This window comes from Adiantum capillus-veneris, chromosome 24 (genome assembly GCF_014529385.1).
Source record: "Adiantum capillus-veneris isolate H3 chromosome 24, ASM1452938v2, whole genome shotgun sequence".
Lineage (NCBI taxonomy): Eukaryota > Viridiplantae > Streptophyta > Polypodiopsida > Polypodiales > Pteridaceae > Adiantum > Adiantum capillus-veneris.
Window position 1 is genome coordinate 19,942,159 of NC_140954.1, and position 25,294 is coordinate 19,967,452.

At 41.0% G+C, this 25,294-nt stretch overlaps 1 protein-coding gene across 1 annotated transcript; it reads right to left on the bottom strand.

Annotated features, from left to right (window-relative positions):
* Positions 1–4,613: 4,613 nt before the first annotated feature.
* LOC147426050 (uncharacterized) lies at positions 4,614–17,519 on the bottom strand. The gene is made up of 4 exons (XM_086498165.1): positions 17,367–17,519; positions 15,447–15,974; positions 14,873–15,308; positions 4,614–6,178 (listed from the first exon to the last, which is right to left on the bottom strand). Exons 1-4 carry the CDS (start codon positions 17,517–17,519, stop codon positions 5,871–5,873), a joined length of 1,425 nt encoding a protein of 474 aa, XP_086354291.1. The 3' UTR covers positions 4,614–5,870.
* Positions 17,520–25,294: the final 7,775 nt, after the last annotated feature.

Genomic DNA, 25,294 nt, shown 5'->3' on the forward strand with positions numbered 1-25,294 from the left:
TACTTTGTGGATTTTCCCGATTCGAACATACATCCTATTTAAGTGCTGTGCCACATCTGTGTTGTCCTCATCATCATCTTCAGAGCTTTAGGAATCCTTTGATTTTTCTTCTTAGGAGTCTTCTTGTGCTTCCATAGGCTTTGCTTCTTCCTCCTGTTGTTCCTTATCGCTCGTGTTGAGATATCGAGCTCTACATGAGCTGGTACTAATGACGGGTCCTGGTGACCGTTGAGGATATTGATATCACTCACATGGTTGGTGACCGACACCGTATCTTCATCAGGGGTTCTAGTCATCATAGCTACTTAGCAGGTTCACACTATGGACCGTGCCTCTTTCAGTTTGGTACTACATAGTAGCTAGGGTTTACTTATGTATATACCCACTTTAGTTTTGGTAAAGAAGAAGAAGATTTCAGCCTCCATCTCTGTGCACTCTCTTGTGTATGTGTGTGTGCTTGCAAGAGCTCAAGCTCTCGTCTCTTTCTTTTTTCATGGTATTAGAGCCTGGTGTTGGCTGTGAGGGATTGTGAGTAGCAAGCAAGAGTAGCAAAAGAAGTGGTTGAGGGTTAGGGTTTCATCATTCTCCTCCCTCTCGTGTGTGGATGCCAATCATAGGATCATACCACTTGCTTTTATATGTAGGATTTTGCTTGGCAAGCCTCAACCATTCACCTCCTACGGCTTAACATTTTAGGCCTTTTCCACTCTCCATCCCTAGTCATCAAGCCCTCTTCCCTAGGATGCTCCACCTCCACTAGTTCATCATCAAGCCATCACTTTGGTTTCTTTGTATCCAAACCTTCAATCTCCATGGGAGCATTTAGAATCTGCCGATGAGGCTTCCAAATACCTTGGTATTTGTGGATGCCAATAATAGGAGCGTATTACTTGCTTTTATATGTAGGATTCTGCTTGGCAAGCCTCTCCCATTCATCACCTACGGTTTAACATTTTAGGGCCTTTTCCACTCTCCATCCCTAGTCTTCAAGCCCTCTTCCCGAGGATGCTCTACCTCCAATGGTTCATCATCAAGCTATCGCTTTGGTTTCTTTGTATCCAAATCTTTGATCTCCATGGGAGCATTTAGAATCTACAGATGAGGCTTCCAAATACCTTGGTATTTGTGGATGCCAATCATTGGAGCATACCACTTGCTTTTATATGTAGGATTTTGCTTGGCAAGCCTCAACTACTCACCTCCTACGGCTTAACATTTTACGGCCTTTTCCACTCTCCATCCCTAGTCTTCAAGCCCTTTTCCCCAGGATGCTCTACCTCCACTGGTTCATCATCAAGCCATCGCTTTGGTTTCTTTGTATCCAAATCTTCGATCTGCATGGGAGCATTTAAAATTTGCCGATGAGGCTTCCAAATACCTTGGTATTTGTGGATGCCGATCATATGAGCGTACCACCTACGGTTTATATGTACGCTTTTGCTTGGCAAGCCTCTTTCATTTGCCACCTACGGTTTAACATTTTAGGACCTTTTCCACTCTCCATCCCTAGTCTTCAAGCCCTCTTCCCCAGGATGCTCTACCTCCACTGGTTCATCATCAAGCCATCTCTTTAATCTTCGATCTCCATGGGAGCATTTAGAATTTGTTGATGAGGCTTCCAAATACCTTGGTATTTGTGGATGCCAATCATAGGAGCATATCACTTGCTTTTATCTGTAGGATTTTGCTTGTCAAGCCACTCCCATTCACCACATACGATTTAACATTTTAGGGCCTTTTCCACTCTCCATCCCTAGTCTTCAAGCCCTCTTCTGCAGGATGCTCTACGTCCACTGGTTCATCATCAAGCCATCGCTTTAGTTTCTTTGTATACAAATCTTTGATCTCCATGGGGGCATTTAGAATCTGCTAATGAGGCTTTCAAATACCTTTTTAATTAAAATCTTATTACAAGATTTTGACAAGGTAAGAAATGTTTCCTCATAAGACAAACTATCTCCAAGTGTATTGGTGTCGGTCTGCTCCTCCATAGGCTCCAAGCTTGAAAAAGTGGGAGGGCCGACGTAGAGAGGATCTCCGAGGAGGTCTTCTTCCTGTAAATTTACATACATCTCAGTGCCTCTAATCTTCGAGAAAGCCTTCTATTCTTCTTTGCTTCCCTCCTTTTGGCCTTCTGCGCCTCTGATATGCTCTTACCTTTACTGCCCACAGTCTCTACACTTGGTTGAGGTTGACACTCCCTTACCTGTTCTGCATCCTTTTTTTGGAGGAAGGAGAGAGAATAAAACTTACACAATTGCAACAACATTCGACATGTTCATTTGTTCCAACAAATAGAGATTTACATATCAAAAATAGGTTTTAGTTACAAATCTTGAGATTTAAGATACAAAAAGAGCTCATTATTGGTTGGTAGATTTAATTTAAATCATGGGTTTGCTCCCCAGAAGATCACATACGTGAAATTCTGAATTGCCAAATGAATCGCTTGGACCAGCATTGCCTATCTCTTCTTCGATTACAGGCCCATATCTTGCCTTATACCATACCAACTTTCTTTCCAGCTCTATTATACGAGCACGCAACATGGCTGGGATCTCTCCTTGACTTGCCAATCCATGCCTTGGGTTGCAAGCTACTCAATGACCGTTGTTTCCTTTGGCAAATATGTGTAGCCCCTTTTGCGAGGAGGATCTTCTTGATTGGCCTCTCGGCATGAATCTTCTTGATTTTGTCGACACCTCCTATAGTGGGGCAATCATTCCAATCTACTTTGGACCGCAATACATATAATTGTTGCACAAAGTAAATTGCCACTTGACTATTATCAAGTGGCAATCTGTATACTTGGATAAATCTTGAAACCATATTTCTCGCGAGTATAGTGTGTTGCAAATCCAAAACTTTTAAGGGAAAAGATGACTTAGCATTTCCACTAATTGGAAACAATGTATTGCGTACAAAATGATATGGGCACAGCTGCCTGCATTGCCTATAACTTAGTGGCTCCCCTTGAAGTTTTGATTCGTCCTCTTGGGATGCAGTCAAAGCCCTAAGATCCCCTTTTTACACCCGGATTTCTTTCTCTTTGAAAATTTGTTGTGCCAATGCGTGATTAAATAAAGAATCATTAGACTACTATGCATTCTGGTCAGGAGCAATATCTTCCATATCTGAATCGCAAAACAATAAACTTTAATGAGAAAAGTTTATATGTACTTAAAAAAGAGAGACAATTTAAAGTATTTTATAGATTTAACTTGAAATACTTTAAAACCCTAACTTGAAGAACTTTAAAGACTTAACTGAAAATAAGTTCAAAGATTTAGTCTGAAATAACACCACAGATTGCACACCATCAACAGCAACAAAACATTATTAATTGTTTAATCTCATCAGCAAGCCTCAAGAGTCAAGCCAGAATCAGTTACAACATGGTAGCCAACATTATGGGATCCATTCAAACAAAGGCTTAAATCCCATAATTTAGGCCTATCTAAGGGTTTGCGGAATATTCCACTAGTAAGATGTTTGTTTACATTTCACAAAAAATTGCATTTGGGGACCTCAGGGGGCTCTGGAATACATAAAACCAAGCGCTTAAGAATACATGACAGACTATATATATCAGACTTTTTGGCGAAAGGAGGAGGATTGGTGCAGAGATTTGACAACTTCGGAAATTTTGCCAAAGTGCTCGATAGTTTACTTTGTCCCCAATCCGTGATTCCAGCATACACTCCTCGCTCGCCAGAATGTAGTAGAATACTTCTAGTGTGTAGGTCGTTGTAAATAAAAATTATGACTATGCATGAATTTCATGGTCTAAATCCAGATGCTTTAACCAACGCCGAAGATGTGGATTTCTATCTGGTCAAGTGTGTTGCAGAAAAGGAGAAGGTGGGGAAGGGGTACATTGATGAATGGAGCAATGTAATTGACAGAGGCTCATATTACACCTTCAAGCTAGACCACAAGCAGCATATCGTCCACCTACTTTCACATCTGGTGCGATGTATCAAAATACCCATGGAGCACGTCCCAAGGAGAAGGCATGTGTACACAATCACTCCAGAAAGCTATGAAGCAATCTGTAATAGCATGCCCTTCATCTTTTAAGTTGTATCCACTGGATTTTCTATATACCACTTTGCTGTAAGGGTATGGAGTTTTATTATAAAGTTGGTCAGCATGCTAACTATCAAACTGTTTACATTAATTACCAGCATCAAATTATTTACATAGGGTTCAATTTTACAATGACAGTCACTGCCCCAAAAACCCTTAAGGCCTCCTCAGAGGGCGCTTGTAATGATCGGACTGTCCTTCTCGCTGTTTGTCTTCTTCTTGCTGCCTCTTTTCTTTTCTCTCTGCTTCCTCCTTTCTCTTTGCTTCCTCCTTTCTCTCTGCTTCTAGGTTGGCACTATGCTGCTCATTTTCTCTTCTTTCCCTCTTCAGCTTTTCTTTCTCTCTTTCTGCTTCTAGGTCAGCTTCCCGCTATTTGCGATGAATTTCTTCCAATCTTTTAGCCTCTATATCCCTCTTTTGAATGTCAAGCAAACGTTTGACGACTGCATAAGAAAACTCATCTGAACCTGTCTCAAACACATTATCAGCAACATATACTTTCCGATCATCAGTTTGCAGCGAAAGAAAAAGCCAAGACTTCAAAGTTTCTATAAGGAACTTTTCCCTCTGCTCAACACTCTGGTGCTCTAGACTGGGAGTAACAAGCCAAGTTTGTGGTGGGTTCTGAAACACTTTGTAGAAGCTATTATCGATTATAAGTGTGTTTTGGGCGTTGTACCCCAGAGTGTGTTTCCAGAACAAGGATAAGTCTTTCATAAACACAGGTTTTCTCTGGATCTTCCAGAATTGCTTTGTACAGTGCGCTTGAGCAAAAAACCCAGTAATCTTTGGCACCTGCTCTTTAAAAACAGTACGGCAAATACTCATGACTTTACTATGGAGGCTTGTGCTCCATATAAACACATTAAAGAACTGTAGGCACCAATCCAAAAAAAAAAGGTTGTCCTTGCGACAGAACACCTGCTTATCAAGTACATCGTATTTCAGCATTTTATCTGCATATGCCGAGGGCTTTTCACCAAAGCGAGGCTCTACCACTGCCACCAAAAGACCGTTCAGGTCCAGCACCAGAGCCCTTTTTTCATCACGTAAACGCTTAGGCACCAATATTAGGTCTGGTAGAGGATACCATTCAGCAAAAATAACCGGCCCACTTGGGTGCACATAATTTAGGCGCTCAACAATACTACGGGCAAGCTGTGAATATCGTTTTTAGGAATTTTTCAATCTCCATTTTCTGTCTCCTTAACTGCATGGCTTTGTGGACTCGCCATCTCCGTAATTTCTACCATTGCATGGCCGCAGTTGCATCAGGCATGACGATTAATGCCTGTTTCTCTTCCTCTGCAGGGAAACCGCGATACGAAATGAACGAGTTTAAAAAAGAAAAACCGCAAAAATTATAATAAACTATTACAATGAACTGTTGCTCAGATTTATATTGCACAAAAATACATTTTCATTGGAAAACAAAATGCATGTCAGTTACAATACGCATTTGGGTTTCAAAATGGTTTAGCATATACAATGAAGGGCACAACCGGGTAGGGAGCAATAAGTCTTAACACAATTTTTTGCAAGCTCTTGAGCGGGTGGCTTTCTTTTCACCTTTGGAGCTTTCAGCCTTGTCCGAACCAAAGGCTGTGCTTGCAATGTCTTCGGGTACCTCTTCAAGACCAAATTTTCTTTTCAACTGAGCTTTACGGAAAAAACCCTTGAGATGGCTGTTGTCACCAACTTCTTGCTCATCATCTATGTTGTCATTCTTCAAAGTTTCCTCTGAGCCACTAGCCACTGTCTGCTAAGAAGCTTCTGCTTTGTCAGTTGCAGCAGGCAATCGCTGGCACACGAGGAGCCATGACAAAAAAATCATCTTCTTTTTCATCTTCTGAGTTCCTGCTCACATCATCGCCTTCCTCCGTTGTTTTCATGCTTTCATTTGGCATCTGCTGAGAGCCCTCATCCACCCCTTCACTCCTTGCATCCAGCTCAACACCCTTCTCCGTCGAAGGGTTCTCACCTGTATCCAGCTCATCACTCTCCTCGATCGAAAGGTCCTCCATTATAGCCTTTCCCTTGCCCTTCGTGTCATGCACACTGCCCACATCATGGAGGGATTGCCACACGCCTGCAACAAAAAACGTGGATTAAGACTCATATAAGCATGTCATGTATGCTAGAAAATGTTTGATATGCTGTGACTATGTGTGCGGCGTGGCATACATTGGAATCCATTACGCTGACAAGCCCAGTATGCTAATTTGAATTGCTGAGTATGCTAACTAGCATATCCAATATGCTAGTTTGCATCTGGAGATGGTAGCTTACTTACTAGATTTGCCATTATGACAAACTTACTCTAGTCTGTACATTGAGCACAAGTATGCTAATTAGCATACAAGATATGGTAATGAGCATATCCAGTCAACACACTCAGTATTCTAATTAACATTGTGGGTATGCTAATAAGCACACCCTGTACGCTAAAAGACAGTCCTTGTATGCTAGCTACTAGCAGTCCCAGTATGCTAATTAGCATATCCAGTATGCTATTTAGTATTCCCAGTATACTAATTAGCATATCCAGTATGCTCATTAGCATACTCAATACGTGAATCATCATACCCAGTATGCTAATGAGCATTCCTACTATGCTATTTAGCATATCCAGTATGCTAATCAACATACCTAGTACGCTAATCATCATACCCAGTATGCTAATCAGCATATATAGCTTACTAGTTAGCATTTGGATATGGTAGTTAACTTACTAGATATGCTAATATGCCGAACTTACTCTAATCTGTACACTGAGCATAGGGTATGCTAATTAGCATACAAGATATGCTAATTAGCATATCCAGTTAACGCACTCAATATTCTCACTGGGTATGCTAATCAGCATATCCAGTATGCTAATCAGCATACCCATTATGCTAATCAGCATATCCAATTAACACACTCAATATTCCAATTAACACACTGGGTATGCTAATTAGCACATCCTGTACAATCTTACCAGATGTTGGTGTGATTGGATGTCTTTGCCCTGTGGGTTTCCAACACCATTCTTGTGGTATCCTTTGCTGACAGGTCACAGCTCTACATTTTGTCGACAAGGAGCATGCAGCTGCAAAGCAGAGAAAGTGGTAGCTATGTCCACAGGGCATCTTGACCGTGGCATTGGTTCCCTTTACTTCAAGTGGCAAACTGCAGCCACTGCACGGGTTGATCATTGTCCCATCGCATACCCCTTCTATACTTTCTATAAAAGTGCCCATAGCCATATTACACAGGGCAGTGGGAATGGAGGAGCCTTGTAGCATCTTGCTCATGTGCATTAGGAGCTGCAGTTGACCTTCACATGCATTCACTTTTGCTTCCATAACCTCCACATTATACTGCACACCAAAAAAAAGAGGAGCATGGTAAGTACATAGGTTTGTTGTGCACATATTCTAATCATACAGTAGAAGCATAAAAGTCACGCACTTACACACTGACAAGTTGAGTTAGCAGCAAGAGTGTCCTCACTGTCAGGAAATGCCAAACCTTTCAATGTCTCTATTTTTACTTTACACTATATTTCCCTCTTTGCATCCACGCTGTCGCTCTGTAGTAACCTCTGTAATTCATTTTCAGCGTCGTGAAGCTTTTGTCTCATAGCAAGCACAATTGGGTGACCCTAACATTGCTTGCTTGGACAACCCTCGCAGCTTCAAACTTTGATTTTGGAGCTAGAAGATGTTATTTAGCATCTTGCAGTTGTTTGCTGAGAATTTCAGAGGCAGCCTTTATGTGCTGCAAATTCTCAACGCCAAAAAATGACAGGCTTTCAGTCTGCTGGTGAGTGTTGTGGCGAGAGATGGGTGTCTCCTTGGTATCCTCCTTCATTTCAGCTTGCGCCTCCTCGATGTTTTGACATACATTGTGCATTATCCACTTTTCGACATGGGCCTCGTAGTACCCTTTCTCTCGGAGGTCCTGCACATGCTGGACAGCGAATTCAGCCCAATTGAATTGCATGGCTGAGCTACTTGCAATTGCCACCGGGCTGAATTCTTTTATAAACCCCTTGGCGAATGCAGAGTTGATCTCCATGTTTTTTGGAGGCTTCTGGTACACCTTGTAATGCAGCTGCATCACCTGGTCGAACATATCAGTACGCAAACAACTGCATTTAATGCGATAGTGACTACGATTCTTTGACTCTCTGAAAACACTGAACCACTCCACATCATTGATCTGATCCCACCTCACTAGTTTGGGGTTGGCACCAGCCATGGATAGGCCATGAACATCATTTAACTCTTCTGCTATAATACAGAACTTGCTCTGTACTGGGACTGTAAACTTTGGAGATTTCCATCGGCCTACACACCCCCAATGTCACAACATTAGCAGTAGGAAAGTGCAGTATTGAGCACTTCCTTCCAATTTCAAGGTTCAAATCAAACACTGGTTTGTGCTTCTTGAGCCAGACTTTGACTTGAGCGATTGTATTTGAAGTGACTATTCACAAGATGTCCTCCTGCTAAAGCCGACATCAAGGGATAACTCTCCAGCCAAGACAGCACCAGCAACTATCCTCGCAAATCATAATGAGGTAGAGAGAGAGAGAGAGAGAGAGAGAGAGAGAGAGTACATGAGTCATTCTTCCCCTTTGTTGCAAGGTCTTTGTCATTGGGGATGCTGGGGAATCAGAGAGCTTCACCCTTTTTCGGGGCGGAGAAGAAGCAGCAGAAAGTTCAGCCCTCGACTTTGTTTTTGGTTCTCTCTTACCTCTGGCCCCTGCGTCCCTCTTACCTCTGGCCTCTGCGTCCCGCTTCTCTCCATGCATATTGACTACCCCACTCCGCTTCTCTCCACGCATTTTGACTGCCCCACTCCCCTCAGAGTAACACTGCGTAAATGGTCAGGAAAGTGGACTCAGGGTGATCTCCCTATTTTGAAATATTTGATGGATTTCCACACGTTTGAAAAGTTACAATCTCATTATACTTACAAGATATGCTTGTTGCCGCATGATAACTAGCACAAAAAGCATGACAAGTTAACATGCTTACACCCAACTAGCATCAAGCCATGCATTATGGACACAAGCACAATATTTGATACTACCATTAAAGATGGTAAGGCCTTCCCAACACGCGCACACATGAGCACACAAAATGTAATGTATGCATGTTTTGCAACATAACCCATGAAATTTGCACCCTCAACAAATCGGACCGATGAAGATGGACATCAACATGAAGATAAAGACATGAAGATGAAGATAAAGAATGAAGACATGAAGAAAACTTATGAAGCCAACAAAATAAAGATGAAGACGACGAGCAAAAATGACGACAAATACATGAAGACAAATTTTGGAGGGTATACACATGATTACCCCTTCACATAAAATGAATAAATGAAATTTCTTGTACTACCCAAGACTACTAGTGAACCTACTAAGTCTCACTTGTGAACCATGATGAATCCAATTGAGAATCACTATGATGTATCATGAGACATTGAACCATGGTGATGAATCAAATTGAACCACCATGATGTATCAAGTAGATGAATCATGTTAGCTTAGGAGTACACCATGACATGAATATATGGATCCAAAAGCATGAAGTCTTTGTAAAACTTCAAGTTTGGCTTAAGGGGGTGATTGTAAGTGTAAGACAAACTTGTGGCACCATATTGGAATGCCCTCTAGCCACCTAGAACAAATGGTGAGAAGGTAGAAGGACGGTGCAACCTCTATAGCCTATGATCATAAAGCACCAAACCTATATTAGAAACTATTTTCAATGAATCAATTGTATTTTAAGCATTATCATTGTGTATATACTCTCTCTCTATGCTCTTGCTCTTAGTATAACCTAACCCTAATCACCATCTCTCTAACACTAACCCCCCAACACCATAGTTAAGCTAAGGTTTCACCCTCCATAGCCTAATGCTAATAATTGGTGATTAGTGAATACGATTCCACATTGCCTAACCGATTATGAAGTTCACCACTTTAGGGTAGAGTGGATTGACACGAAGCCATGCACTTTTGATTGTAAAACCATGGAAAAATTTTAGCAATCTAGCCGACGATGGTGCTTTGCAATGCATATCCAATTACAGTAGAGCTCATGTATTTTAGAACGATATAAGAAATATTGAGGGTGAATTATAAAGAGTTCAAAAGAGAAATTTCTGATGTACAATGATTCACGGTAAACATGGAGGGTCATGTTGCTAATGTGTATAGAGGAGAGTCGAGTTTTCTTGAGGTGGACACAATGAAAAGATGGATCGGTCTTTGAAACATGTTCATACTCCCTGAGCATTGCAAACAAATATGCTTTATTTTTTTGTAGTTTCTAGCTAGATTAATTTTTCATGCAACATGATTACTCATTTTTAAGTGATTTTTTAGCCCAAGGCTTTACAACCGAGTTGAAGGCATATCATTGAAGTAACCCCATAGAGTACACGAGTCTATAAGCGCTACAATTTTCCAACACCAAAAGACATAGCAAAAAACGGTGCAAAGAAAATGCAAAGAAAAATGCTTTAGAGAACAAAGATGAAAACATACACAAAAATGGTTTAAAAAACACAAGAAATAATGTAGAGATAGTAGTGAAAAAGCAAGATCGTGCAAAGATAGCAATGAACAATGTCGTGTCGTGGCATGTGCATAATATGAAAGTAAAATATCCACCTCATTCTCAATGCTTTTGTTATTTGGGACCGAATGCTATAATGTATATAGTGTGATATATGCGAAAATAGAATATGCCACAGGTGCAGTTCCATATATACCTTCTCGGAACAGCTGTCAGTGAGGCCCTAGACATGGCACTATGGAATGTTTTGTCACATAAATATATGCCTAACTTGCTTTAGACATGTAAAAATGTCAAAGTGTATTGAAGTGGCATACTCGATTTTCCTAAAAAGTTCAATGCGGACGATCTCGACCAAAAATAGCAGGTTTCATGTGCGAGCATAAGAGATGCATCCAGAGTACTTTCCAAGTGGTTAAATAAGGTTCAAAATAAAATTTAAGCCCCATGGATTTTTCCACAATTTTAGGGATTTTTCCCAGGTCGTTTGGATCTTTTTCGGGGGGAAAAGGTATTTTTGGGTTAAAAATGACAAAAAATGATCATAAAATAGTCAAAAATTACCCAAAATTGATCAAAATGGCTCAAAATGCCATATCACTCATGGTTCTGTGACTATGAGGAGTGAGGAAACATTTTAGAAGAGAAATATTAGTACTTTGAGCTCCTCTGTGAAGGGATACAAAGCCTGCACCTATGGTATGCTAGTGTAGTCCCGTGTTGTTCCAACTTGTATTCCAGGCTATGAGGCCACCAATTAGAGTTTTCCCTCTTCAAATACCTACTCGGGAATGTATAATGAAGTTCTTAAGCTTCCATAAAATGTCTACGACAGAGAATTAAAGCGTTTGTATATGGTTTTTATAAGGGCAAAAGAGCACTGCAGCTGTGTAATTGGCAGCGAGGCTACACCAAATCATCACACAAGAGTTTTGAGTTGATCTTGGTTATTTTCCAAAGATAAGCTTTCATGGCTAGAGTTTTGTTCTTTTTTAGTGTGCTTTTAGCCTCAAATCTTCTATGACTTACTTGATTTTGTTGTAAACTCTCACAGTCAGAGCCCTGGTGCTTTCCTAGCCTCACTCCGTACTTCTTGACGACGGGTTAGAGGATATGTCTTTACAGAGAGATCTCTTGATAGATATTGGAATTTATGCCGAGTTATGCCAAGATGACAGAGAGTTTGCTTAAAGTGTAGTATTTAAAACACTAACTAACTGAATATGTTTATCGTTAAGTTAAATTCAAGTTAACTAATTGAATATGTTTATGTTTAAGTTAAATTCAAGTTTTTGTTTTGATACCAAGTAAAAAATATTGATGCAATTCATTGAGATGAAATTACCACGTACATTATTGAAATAGAGTTATGTTAGGTTTTCAAAGTTTAAAGTAAAATTATTTTTAACTTTTAAGCTTACGTGTTTATTATGTAGGTCTTGGATTGTTCTTACACTTTCTTTTTATTTCTTCTTCTTTTACACATTATTTACTATTCATATTACATTCACACATACATGGATATGGTCAAGGGACATAGAGGACTTTTTAGAATCTCTATCACCCACACAGAGGAGATAGTATGAGGACATTCACTCTATCGCACAGCAAGGCATTGGCCCATCACATTTACCATCTCCAGTACCATCACATGATGCTAACACTTCACATCGACATCCCCCTTCACTTTATCATTGTAATGTTGGGACTTCACACTGACCATGGACTTCACAATCCACATCTTCAACGTGATCATAGTACTTTGAGTCGTCTGTTTTCACCAGGCGCTCACATGAGACATAGCGGGCCCAATACTCTAGTGGTGGTAGAGTTGGATATTGTGGTGCTGACACCATTCATGCTTCCATATCAGAGCGCAACCAATGAGCATCCATTCATGTCTCCTCATTTGGTGCCCCACACCTCCTACACAATCACCATCTATTTTGGCTTTTGCTCGATAGTTGACCACTCTTACCTTCACACCATAGGATACATATCGTCTCACGTTGCTTGCCACTCTTACTGTCAATTTTGACCCATTAACACTGCCAAGGCACGGAGGTGGACCTCAGTTACACCATAGAATCTACCACTACTAAAATTTAGTTAGATGAGAATGGTAGGAAGGTGCTACTACCATGCAATTATTTCGTCACCTTTTCAAGAAGAAATGAAAAGAAATACCAATTGAGCCCAAAGCAAAGGTAATCAACATGCTTCACATCATTTTTACATGGAGAGTGTGGAGCATCGTTTCTCCAACAAATGAATGCACACACAAATGTACGAAAACTTCAAACACAAGTGCTCAAAGGTATACAAAGCATTGAAGATTGGTGCGTCTAAGCTATCTTATCTCGGCAAGGATGATTAGAAGAAAGCAAAGAAAGAATTAGGCGAAAATGGCAACAAATACAAGCAACTAAAGAGGCAACAAAGGTGTGAGTAGAGTTAGAGAGTTCGCACCACTTGTGGCTAAAGTAGAGGGTGTAAATGGTCCACTTAGGCAAAAGTTTGAGATGAAAGACTTGAGAGACTTGCGGTATTTCTTGGACATCGAAATTATTAGCATGAAGAGGACATATGGATGTGAGAAACACAATATGCTTTGGACATGTTAAAAATAATATGGTATGACTGATTGTAAGCTAATTGCAATGCCCTTAAATCACAATTTCATGCTTTAAAACGTGTAGATTTGTGAGAAATGAGCCCCACTTTCAAAAAATCAAGTTAAGAGAATATAGCAATATATCTCCAAAGATATAATTATTTACATTACAAAAGAATAAGAATATATATTTTCTATAGATTGAAAAAATGACATACAGGCTTATATTTACCTAAGAGAAATCTAGAATTCTCAATGTTCATAGTTGAGAGAGAGACCTTCCCTTTTAACCCAAGAACTTTCTGATGCTTAAAATTTTCCTAGTCCACCACTTTAATGAATTAATTATTTGTTTGGCAATAAATTTAACCACACTTTCTCTTGCCATTCACTTAAACAAGTGTAACACCTATCCTTCAAATGAGAGAGAGAGAGAGAGAGAGAGAGAGCTCCCAACCGTATATGCTAAAATCACCATCGTTTTAATATATAAAGAAATAAATACTTGGACTAAGTAAGTACTTCTTCAACGGCATTGGCTCTTCAAATAATGTTTCGGTATATACTTTTCTAAAACCGGATACAATACATGTGTTCATCTCTGTTTGGTACATGTTTCCTTCTTCTGAGCATTTAGGGATGAGAATGGTTCCAATTTTGTGCAATCTATTGATAGTTTCTCCAACACAAGCCATGAACACATCTCCTTCGTCCCCAATGCTTGCAATAAGCAGAAGCCACACATGAAATGAAAATTGTGATGATTGAAAAATGGATCTAATATTTTTTGCTTGGAGTAGAAGACTCCCTATCAAGTCACTACTATTCTTGTATGGATTGAGGTATAATTGGTCACATGAATAGAATATAGAATCAAAGAGGTACATAGTATTGGAAGCATGCGATGAGGTCAACCCATACAATTGCAATGAGTATAAAAGTGGGTCTAAGGAGTGAAGCTAAGCTTTGCATCAATAATGTGACAAGAAAGACTGAGCTCGTGTGAGCTAGATATTTGAACTTGTTTTGCAATAGGTTGAAAACTTGGATTTGTAGCCATCTCAAGAGAATAATCTCGATCTTGATTCAATAGAAATGATGGCACTTTAAATGGGGGTATCCACGACATACCTATTTTTCAAAGACGTTAAAGCTAGTAAAGAGATCACATTTGACCACTCTATGCATGTACACACAAAAAGTATTGGACAATTTCCTAGAATAATCCCCACATTACATGTTGGGATGACATCATGCGTGACATGGTTCGAGGAAGGAACCGAATGCCTAACTAGCCGGGGTTGGGGGCAACTGCACCTAGCTAGGCATGTGCTCCCTCCCGAGCAGTAGATCATGATAGATCACAACATGGCTCGAGGGAGGGATTGCATGCCTAACTAGCCAGGGTTGGGGGCAACTGCACCTAGCTAGGCATGTGTTCCCTGCTGAGCAGTTGCGTTGTATGTATGTGTGTGTGTGTGTGTGTGTGTGTGTGTGTGTGTATATATATATATGTGGAGAAAAGAGCTCCTTTCCCACATGGGCAAATGCTAGAAACTTCTTATATTAGAGATTAGAGAATGCATACCTGGTGTGTTTTGATCTGTTATGAGGGGAGTAAAGCAGAGTTGGAGTAAGAGGTGTTGGTTGCCTGTGCGCAGTAATGCATCTGCCAGCTCCAAAATCTGATGGTCTAACGTCCTACCGACCCTCGCAGGTGCAATCTCCTCCACCCGCAGCAGTGCCAAGACCGACAACACTCGATCTTCATCATGCCCCTGTGAGCAATGCCGCTCTCCGATCTCAGCCAGCACCACTTGTGGCTCAAACGATAGAGGCGCACTAGCAGCTGCACATTCCACCAGTCCGTGTATACGCAAAATGGCCAAATTATCCAGATCTCCATGAGCTTTCCTTACGAGAAATGCCGAACGTAAAATGGTCTGCTCGTCCTCCCTAGCCATCTTGTTCCCTGCTAATTGTGCCCCCCTGTACATTATATCCATGTAGGCCCACCAAGCACATTAGTGGATGCCGCCCCACTTGGCGTGAATTTGCCACTCTCGAGCTGCATTTCTCACAGGTTAACACTGCCTTCACAAGGCTGCCTTCATCCTCCTCAACCTCTGCTGCTGGCTGCAGTTCATCTTCTTGATTCCTCAAGGATTATAGTTTGACACCCAAACTCTTGATTTCGCACTTAAGATGGAATGGCTTACCCTATCTTCACAGCAGTATGTCATCTGGTGCCCCATTAGCGAGTACGTTTTGAAGCACGTTGCAGCATCCACCAGCATCTGCCTTTCATCGAAATCCAGCTCCACAATGAAAATCAGGTTCTTTGGAAGCAGGAGTTCTTGAAATGTCCACACTCGAGAGAACCATCGCGGCAAGCCCATTACTATGCTCGCGGCCCCGCTCTCTAATTTTCTCTCCCACAGGCTAAATCCTTGGCCTACCCCATGCGCCCACACATAACACCCTAGGCTGAGCGAATAGTAAGCCCCCATATTCTTTATCTCTCTGCTCTTCTCTTCCATGTCCTCCTGATTGATACACAGCGCATCAAACCACGCACTCTTCACCCCATCTGCTCTCAGCACTTGCAAAAACTCCACAAAGAGATCGTACTCCTTGTACTTGCTCCTCGAAAAGCTTATTGTATAAGCTGCTGCTGCTGCTGCTTGAATTAATCACACCTCCTGCAGCTGATCCGCAGCACAAACGAGTCGCTCCGCACCGTCATCGAGCCCGGCCAGCTGCACGGCGTTGCAGTTTACCGATTTGTGAGGACCACAATCGAAGATCTTGGCTCCATGTATGAGAAATAACGTGAAAAGACCATCCAGTGGGCTCCGTGAAGCAGATTCCTCCCCTCTTAGCTAGAGTGCCTGGGAGGTCGATGAGACGAACAGGCAAGACATCTGCAGAGAAAGACATGGGTTTCCAGTGCTCAAATGATTACCATTCGCGAAGCAAATACAATATGGAGGATACACGTCTAGCATCGCGTGAGTTTTACTTTCCTTATGTCCACACTTATGTTATGATGCAGGAGTGGGTGTACGTACTGCACGTGAAAGATGGTGAAGCGACGGCTTGTATAAAACAACACTTCAACAAAATTTCATCGATGAAATAGTACTTAAGAAGTTAGAGGCCATGCCACACGATGGAATAGATGAAATTTATAGGGTAAAACACCCAACTTGAAGACCTTTATGCAGGCGCCGGTCGCATTGTGAATGCTGCACCTTTTTGAAAAAAAAATTGCACAAATCATAGAGGAGGGGAAGGGTGATCTGTTGAAAAGATCTAGCCGTGATGGACAAGGAAGAAGATTTTTCAGTGTAAAATTTTTGGATGCCAAGAGCGGGATGGCAAGGGGGTAATCTAAGACATGCACGCCAACGAGGATTGACCCCACGTTTCAACGAATCAAAACCCGAAATCACTCATCATAACCATTCCACCTCCTACACCTCGTTGTCCAAGATTTCAAACCTTGGCAACTTATTTTTACGAGCACGTGCGTCTCAATAAAGGGGGCCATCCCATTATTGGTCCCCGTATCCTAGTAGTAGTAGGTGTGGATTTAGCAACTGACTTGTAATTTGAAACTCCACCATAGTTGATTCCAATTATTCCTTTATCAAAGCTTGGACACGAAAGCTAGAATATGCGTCCCAATAATCATTCCAAAGTGCTTGGTTTGGCTCAAAGTAGTGAGTAGAGAACAAACCACTGATTGAGCATCTATATGGGAACAAGACTCTACTCCTCTATTCCTTCTAAGATGGCAAGGTAGTCTTAATAAAGTCTAAAGCTAGATTAGCATTAAGAACCTGAACAAAAATAGAGGTAAACCCCTAACCTAAAATCTGCTAATTAGTAAGGCTATAACTATGAATCATAGGCTTAGATACCATGTTAGAAGATTAGGCACATACGAGCTCTAAAATAATTTAAACCCTTCAATTAGTGTTAAGATTCCTTTCATTAGCGACGCTCCTCAACCCGATGACTTGACAATCAGTCGTCGTTCGTAGGCTACAAGAACTCCACCTTCTGTCGTTTCCTACTTGTGATCGCTTGTAGCCTCTCAACCCAACTTTGGGTGTGTCTGTTTCCTTGGGCAGATCCATTCGCTTAACTAATTGTTGCCTTGAGCTGCTAGCTTGCAAATTGCGTTCTCTGTTAGCTCTCCTCTGTAAATGTCTGTTGCCCTTCTTCATGGTACTCGGGCTCTCTCTCGGACTTGAGAATCTATCCGCATTCATTCAAAGGTTGCTCCTCATGTTACTCCTTTCCCTCCTTTAGCTGGTAACATTAACGTCAGATTTTGGTAGTCTATCTTGTGCTTGGCACGGTCAACCTCCATATTCACGGCCATAAACCGTGCCTCAAGCTGACATTTGCATTGTGCCCACAATCCTTACATGTGCACACACAAAATCCGAGGCCATTGCTTCCACGTCCTTAGTCATAACCTTTCAAGCCATGAGAGACAACACCAAGTAGAGCCCAAATTGGTGCGTGCATGAAAGAAAATGTGAGGACCTTGGTTCAATGGCTCTGACCATCAACTACCACAACGATGGCAGTTGTGTTGGGTAGGCAAACAAGCCCGACATCTCGAGCTGAATTAATGGCTACACGTACACTACGCATAGAGAGAGAGAGAGGATGTATCATGCAAATCCTTCGATCTTCTTCAACTTCTGTTCATTATGCAAAGTCCATTGAAGACTCATGTCTCATTCATTTCTTATACTTAAAAATGAAATTTTTATCTATATATTTGGCGGTATCCCTCAAGATTCCCTTTAAATCGGCATTTTCACAATGGGTATCGCCTACTTAGTAGAAGGGTAATTTAAGTCCTCAAAGGGACTGCCCTTTTGCCAAAACATTTAACACTCTTTGGTTTAGAGCATTTGAACACTCTCCAAAAGAGGCCACAATGGAAACCAAAAGAGTTTGGCCTCGTGGCAAAGGTCAAGGCCTTTGTGCGCACTTGTTTTGGTTCAAACAATGTGGTATCACGTGTGTGTGTGTGTGTGTGTGTGTGTGTGTGTGTGTGTGTGTGTGTGTGTGTGTGTGTGTGTTTGGGGGGGGGGGGGGATGCAACCCCATAAAATGGCTCACAAAATCGTGGGAGAACTATTAAAAACCAAAGAAAACAAGGTGAAACTTCACAATCACCTGCAGAAGTTGCACACAACTCAACTCTTCCCTCAAATGTGGGATTACAATCTGGACACTTAGGGGATCATCATGTTCATATGGACAAACCCACAAGCTACTTGTTGAATAGTGCATTCCAATTATGATGGTCCCCATGACTCCAAAGACCCATAAAAAGAATAGAGTTGGAAATGAAAAAACGGTGCTAGAAGCGAATCTTGCTAGAGTTACTAAAGTATAATGGAGCTCACATCACTAGAAGGGCTATTAGCAATAGAAAAGAGAAAAAAAAGCCCATGAATGTGAGTAGAGCTAAACAAAAATTCATGGGAGAGAGAGAAAGAGAAAGGAGCAAATAAAGTAGTTCAAAAGTGGAGAAATATCTATTTGTCGCAAAGTCGCTTGAATGAGGACAAACTTTGAGCTAAACCACAAGGAATAGTATGAAAACAATATCTTTTTTTTATATTTAGAGATATGTACTTAGATATACTTTGAATCGCATGGGTACGCTTTAAGTACCCGAAACGATCAAATTTGGATTTGTTTTGATTATCAATGGCTCCGCTAATCAGCAACCTCTTTGTGAGTCGTTTTTTACCATAATGGTGGAGACCTTAAATCCTCCCTAGCGTGAAAATTTTGAGATATCCTGAGATATCCTCATCCAATAGTAAGTTTGGGTAATCTTTGCGGAGACAAGTTTCATCTTTCCACGTTGCATCTTCTTTAGGAAAGTCTTTCCACTTGACCAGGTGCCCTATGATTCTTATGTTCCTAATCTTCCTTTCCCGACTTCTAGAACATAAACAAGTTGAAGTTCAAGAACTCCTTGGGCAAGAACAACTATTTGTTTGGTATCCAAGAGTTTATCAAGGTTAGGAACATATGGTTATGCTAACATGAAAAAAATCATGAATTTTAAGGTTAGTTAGTAACTTTAATTTGTAAGATTGATCACTTACTACTTTGAACATCTCATAGGGTGCACAATATCTTAGGTTGAGCTTCTTGCAATTTCCCAAGGATAGGTTGTGTTTTTTGGGCTTGACTTGAACGAATACCTTGTCTCCTTCTTTAAAGGTTTGGTTTGATCTCCTTTTATTTCCATAATTTTTTGTGAGTAGCTGGAATATTCTTGCAAATAGCTTTAGTATGAGCTTGTATGTCTTTGAGGCTTCTACCTTAATTCTAGCATATGATAAGTTTAATATACTAAAATTTATTGACTATAAAGACCTTTAAATGGTGACAGCCTTGTGCTTCTATGGTCAAAGGAATTGTAGGCATATTCTGCCAAGGAAAGATATTGAATCCATTTTTTTGGTTCTTGATAACAATAAGCTCCATTAGGAAAAATATGAACCCTCTAAGGGACCTTTGGGATTAAGTTTAATTAGAGTCCAGAAGAGGGTGGCGAACACACTCTATGCCCTCAAAAAATTAGGGGGACAAAGTAGTCTTACACTTCTTAATGGCTTTTTACCTAGTGAGAGGGGGGGGAGGACTTGTTACTAAATGACGCTTCATTTTGGGAAGTGGGATCAATGGTTCACAATCACCGGTTGATTGTGATCGTTGGATTACTAGGGAATACAAAAGATTCCCAATTTTTTGAATCCGTGGCTTGAGCCCGCTTTCTCTCCCCCACGGAATTGACTCTAGCCACTAGGCTATCACGCATTTGTTGAAAGGTATATGTGTGGTAAGTTTATAGATCATGACATCGGGAACAAGTTTACATCTAGTTCACACCTACTTCACACCGACTTTACATTGAGTTCACACCAAATTTGGTGTGGTGTGCAGACCCTCCCAAGTTCACACCAAGTGCACACTTTGTTCTTGAGAACAATAAGCTCCATTAGAAAAAATATGAACCTTCTAGGGGCCCTTTGGGATTAAGGTTAATTAGAGGCTAGAAGAGGGTGGTGGACACATTCTATGCCCTCAAAAAATTAGGGAGACAAAGTAGTCTAACACTTTTTAATGGCCTCTTACCTAGTGGGGGGGGGGGGGGGGGGGGGGGGACTCGTTACTAATTGACACCTCCTTTTGGGAGGTGGGATCAATGGTTCACGATCATTGGTTGATTGTGATCGTTGGATTACCTAGGGAATACAAAAGATTCCCACTTTTTCGAATCCGTGGTTTAAACCAGCTACCATCTTCTCCACGGAATTGACTCTAACCACTAGGCTATCGCACGTTTGTTGAAAGGTATATGTGTGATAAGTTTATAGATCATGGCATCCGGAACAAGTTTACATCTAGTTCACACCTACTTCACACCAAGTTCACATTGAGTTCACACCAAATTTGGTGTGGTGTGCAGACCCTCCCAAGTTCACACCAAGCCCACACTTTGTTCACGTTGAGTTCAACCAAGTTCACACCAAATTCGGTGTGGTGCACATACCTCCCGAGTTTACTCTCAGTTCACACCTAATTCAAATGGCGATCGGACGGCCCGGATTGCACCGGCCTCGTGACGCCTAATGTGGGCCATTGATCCCACCTCCCTAGGGAGGCGTCAATTAGTGGGAGGGGGGGGGGAGAGAGAGAGAGAAGGCGGGGTACTTGGAACCTCCAAATTCTCCTCCTTTTTTATCTGGTTTTGAAAAAATTCCTCAAAATTTTCAAAAATCAAATCTTATCTTTTAAAAAACCCCCAAAACCTATTTTATGATCAAAAAAACATGTTTTGATCTCCAAAAGGCAAAACGTGCATCAAAAAGCCCTAAAATTCAAAATTTTCAAAAACTTTTGAAACATCATTTTCTACTATTCAAAGTCCCCCCCAAAACTATTCCATACCTAAAAAGTGATTCTTCTCTCTTTAGAACCCCTTTTCCAAGCACTTCTTGGTTGCAACCATCATACCCACCCTCTACTTCAATACTCTTTCTCTACTACCATCTCCATTGCTGCAGCAAAGAAGCTCCTCTCTCTTCCGCTCCCACCTCCCATTGCCACACAAAGCAAAGAACATCCATATATATTCTCATATCTCCATTGCCACCATGCTCCTCCCCTCCTCTACCACTACCATCTCCCATTGGCATACCAAGCAATCCCATTCCCTTTCTCCCACCTGCATTGTAGCAACGAGAAAGGTCCTCCTCCTCCTCCTCATTTTCCTTGCTCACCCATGGCCAGCTCTACTCTGTAAAGGCGGCCAAAGGATGAGATCACAACACTTGCATGCCACAACATAAGAGCTTGACATACATGTGACTGGGTGCCACAAGAATTCACCAAAGGTGCTTGGGTATGCATGAAACCATTTACTATTGGCCCTCATAGTGTTCAAAACCATGTAAACTTGGATCATCACTAGAAAGGAAAGCTCCTTGGCTTCAAGAATTGCAAGGACAAGGGAACCATAGCCATTGTACATCATGTTTTCTCAATTTCAAGCATGCAATTGCAACAACCACCATGTTTTGAGAATACAAAGTTGGGTGTGAAGTCAAATGTTTTATGGCTTCATAATTATGATTTGTCATGATTTTGCAATCATATTTCCATCCACATTGGTGGAGGAGAAGCTAGCCACTTCATAGCCTTTCCAACACATTCAATGCTATACATGCAAATATTGGAGCAAAAAGTTTTGTACACCTTTGCCCAGCCAAACTAGTTCAAAGAAGAATTTTCTTCTATTCTCATTCTTATATTGTACCTACTTCTATACAAGGGTATGTGAATCTTGAACCTATCAAAGCATCTTCCTTATTAAGTATGGAGTGGCCACATCCAAATTTATGGTCGGTAGCATCTTTCAAGCAAAAGATTGTAATAGATGTTAAAAACTCCTTGAAATATTCTAAAGCTTCTAGGTTTGTGGGGTTGAGTTGGTGTTTTCATATTCACCGTTTTGTGCATATCTTCAAAGAGTTTGGATTTGTGAAGACTACCACAATGCTTGTATAAAGATGTGCATTATGAGGATTTAAGGAGACTTTTAGAAGAGGACTGGGGTTTTGTGGAGGGCATGCACAATGCCGTTGTAAGGTTGGAGTATCAGGTATTCGGATGTGCTATTTAAAATCCCGCACCTCCTTGTACATATGATTTCACTATGATTGTTGGATGTGCAAGCTTGGAGTGTGGACTCCCTTACAGTGTGTAGATGGCGCTATTGCAAGCTTTGACATTATATTGAGGATGCCCAATGATATTTTGGAAGCTATCCAAGTGAACAAGCATTGGACTCTCATCAATGTGTGAAAACATTTGGCAATTATGGGTTTTGAGGACCTTCAACAAGCACAATTTTGTCACAAGGTCACAAGGTGAGAATCCTTCCACCAAATTTTCAATGCATCAAATTTTGACGATCACTGCCTACTTATTGTTGAGAATGTCTGCAAATTGGAAAGAGAATGGAAGAAAAAATGATGGTCTAGGAGGATTGGGGCATGGATGGAACTATGCTATCACTGTTATAGCTTTGTAATTCTTACATTTTCAAAAACAATCCCTTCTATAATCAATTTGCTTTGCTTCGATAAATTATAGACTTTGAATATTTTTTTCATTCTGCAATAGCGGTCTTGTGTACAACTTGTTTCAGTACCATTTTTAGTAATTATTGAAATCTACGCGTCACAATGAGATGAAAGTCCATTTTTTATGAAAGTGCCTTTTTAAAAGTGTTCTTTTAAATGAAAAAATTTATTTCTTTCAAGAAGGCACCATGATAAAAGAGGGGCCTGGGTAACTCATTCTAGCTTTTCACTTTTGCAACCCTAGAGCTCTTCCACTTTCTGTCTACACCACGGAGTAGATATGGATGCCTCCACAGCCTCCCACTCCACATCAAAGCTACCAAAACCTTCAACCTCCAACTTCCCACCTGCAAGTTGGGAGTGTATTACTTCTGTGATCCATGGAGTTCTCTCAAAAATCCATGAAAGTACTCCATTAGTCTCTTTGGGCACCTCAATAGCACCCAACCACCAAATGTCTTTGTCATAATAATCAATATCTAATTCTCCTAAATGATTTTCTCATGTTAAAATGATCACTTAATATGCGGAAGTGCTAGGGGAGAAAAAGCTATAATATTGGCTAAGCTAGCAGACCGGCCATAGTAGAGATCCAAAGGAGGAAAAATAGGGATCCAAAGGGGGGGGGCGCCATCTGCAAAAGAGCTATGTGCAACAATGGGATTAAAAGACCCTAAGGTTCAGCCCATTAAGACTTCCAAAATGCTAAGGTTCAAAAATTTTAAGGTTGTGTCCAAAGGTCAAAAGCCTAGGGAACTTGGATGCTTTGTGTGTGTCGCAAAAGTCTTTCTCAAGCCCTACAAAGGAGGGGACGAGCCCAAGAAGTAGGGGATGAGAGAGAAACTCTCTCTCTCTCTCACACACACACACAGAAGCTTCCTTTGTACACAAGGGAAAAGAGGGACACATGTCAGCTCCCTAGCCCAGATGCCCACAAGGTGTACTCAAATCCTATTGGATGGCCTTGGAGGTGGACCAATGAGAATTAGGCTAAAGTAAGTCTAGTTTAACTAATTTAAAAACACTTAATAAAAGAACCAATAAGAATTAAGCTCTCTAGAAGACTATCGGACAGTCTCCCTAGGGGTTCAATGAGCATTTAGCAGCCCAATGGCTTGCCTGATGCCTATTGGCTAGGAGACAAAGGGATCCAATGAGAGTTTAGTTGCATTAATTAATTAGCAAAAGCTCTCACAAAAGGGAAAGGGGTGACACATGTCAGAAGGCTATCACTTATGCTGCTTAATTTCCATTGGCTGAGCCTGGGGAGGTCCAATAGGGAGTGAGCATGAGCAAATAGCAGGGGGGGTCGACCAAGAGAGAGAGGGGACTGATTTTTCAAAGGCATTATTCACTTACACACTCACACAATCTATATGTAGAGTAAGAAGACTCTCTCTCTCTTCTCAAGCTTTAATGGAAAGCTTATCACCTACTCCAAGCTTGTGAGAAGGGAGGCCTACACCAACAACTCTTGTCTTTGTGATGCAAATCCAACCAAGAGCCAAGCTTCAATGCATGCTCATCTCATCTACCATGCTAATTACTAAGCTAAGCTACGCTAATATGAATGATTATGTGAGGAGATGTACATCTTTCTCGTAAGACTACTCCTTCTTCCTCTCAATCTACTCTCATACCCCGCTAGCTCTCACCATCTTCGAAGGTGTGTGAGGTCTTGGGTCTGAGACCGTGAGGGAATTGATGTTGTGTTTGATAAGTGTTTTTCTTAGTGCTTGAAGTTTCCATCTTCATTGCACTAACTAGTATCGAAGGAACACAAAGAATTGTATTGTAAAATGTCTCTCTTGATGGGAGAAACCATAATACAAAGCCTTTTGGAGGGGGACCGGCTCCATGAAAATCCAGTCCTCAATTGTTGTCAATTGCTTAATTTCTCTCTCTTTTGAAGTAATATTGTTCATGCTATCTAACCAGGTGTTATACTTTTTGTTGCTCTCTCCACCCAAGAACTCTTGTTATTCTCATTAGGAATCTATTCTAATGAAATGCTCACTATGTTCATGCTATTTTCCACTACACACAAGTTACTAGAACATTAAATATTACAGTCTTTCTCTGATTGCATACTAAAAGATGGGGTGGGAGATGGCTCTATTCAATCCCTTTGCTTGGTTTGCAACAGGGCTTCATTCATTAGAGTGACACTTAGCCTCTCTAACCTTTGACCTTTCACTATTTGACATTCATCAAGTTTTAGCACAAAAGCCACCTTTGTGTCAAGCACTGCAAAACAAGTAGATGCAAGACCTTTGACTTCAAAGTCTATGATAAGAAGAACAAAACCA

What these genes read in the sequence shown, in the direction of transcription:
- LOC147426050 (XM_086498165.1), bottom strand. Translation starts at nt 17,519, where the DNA reads ATGAAGAAGGGCAACAGACATTTACAGAGGAGAGCTAACAGAGAACGC. An exon ending in GAGGCTACAAGCGATCACAA is followed by an intron (nt 15,975 to 17,366) that starts GTAGGAAACGAC and finishes GAGGTGTGATTA; the next exon opens with ATTCAAGCAGCAGCAGCAGC. An exon ending in GGGTGTCAAACTATAATCCT is followed by an intron (nt 15,309 to 15,446) that starts TGAGGAATCAAG and finishes GGCATCCACTAA; the next exon opens with TGTGCTTGGTGGGCCTACAT.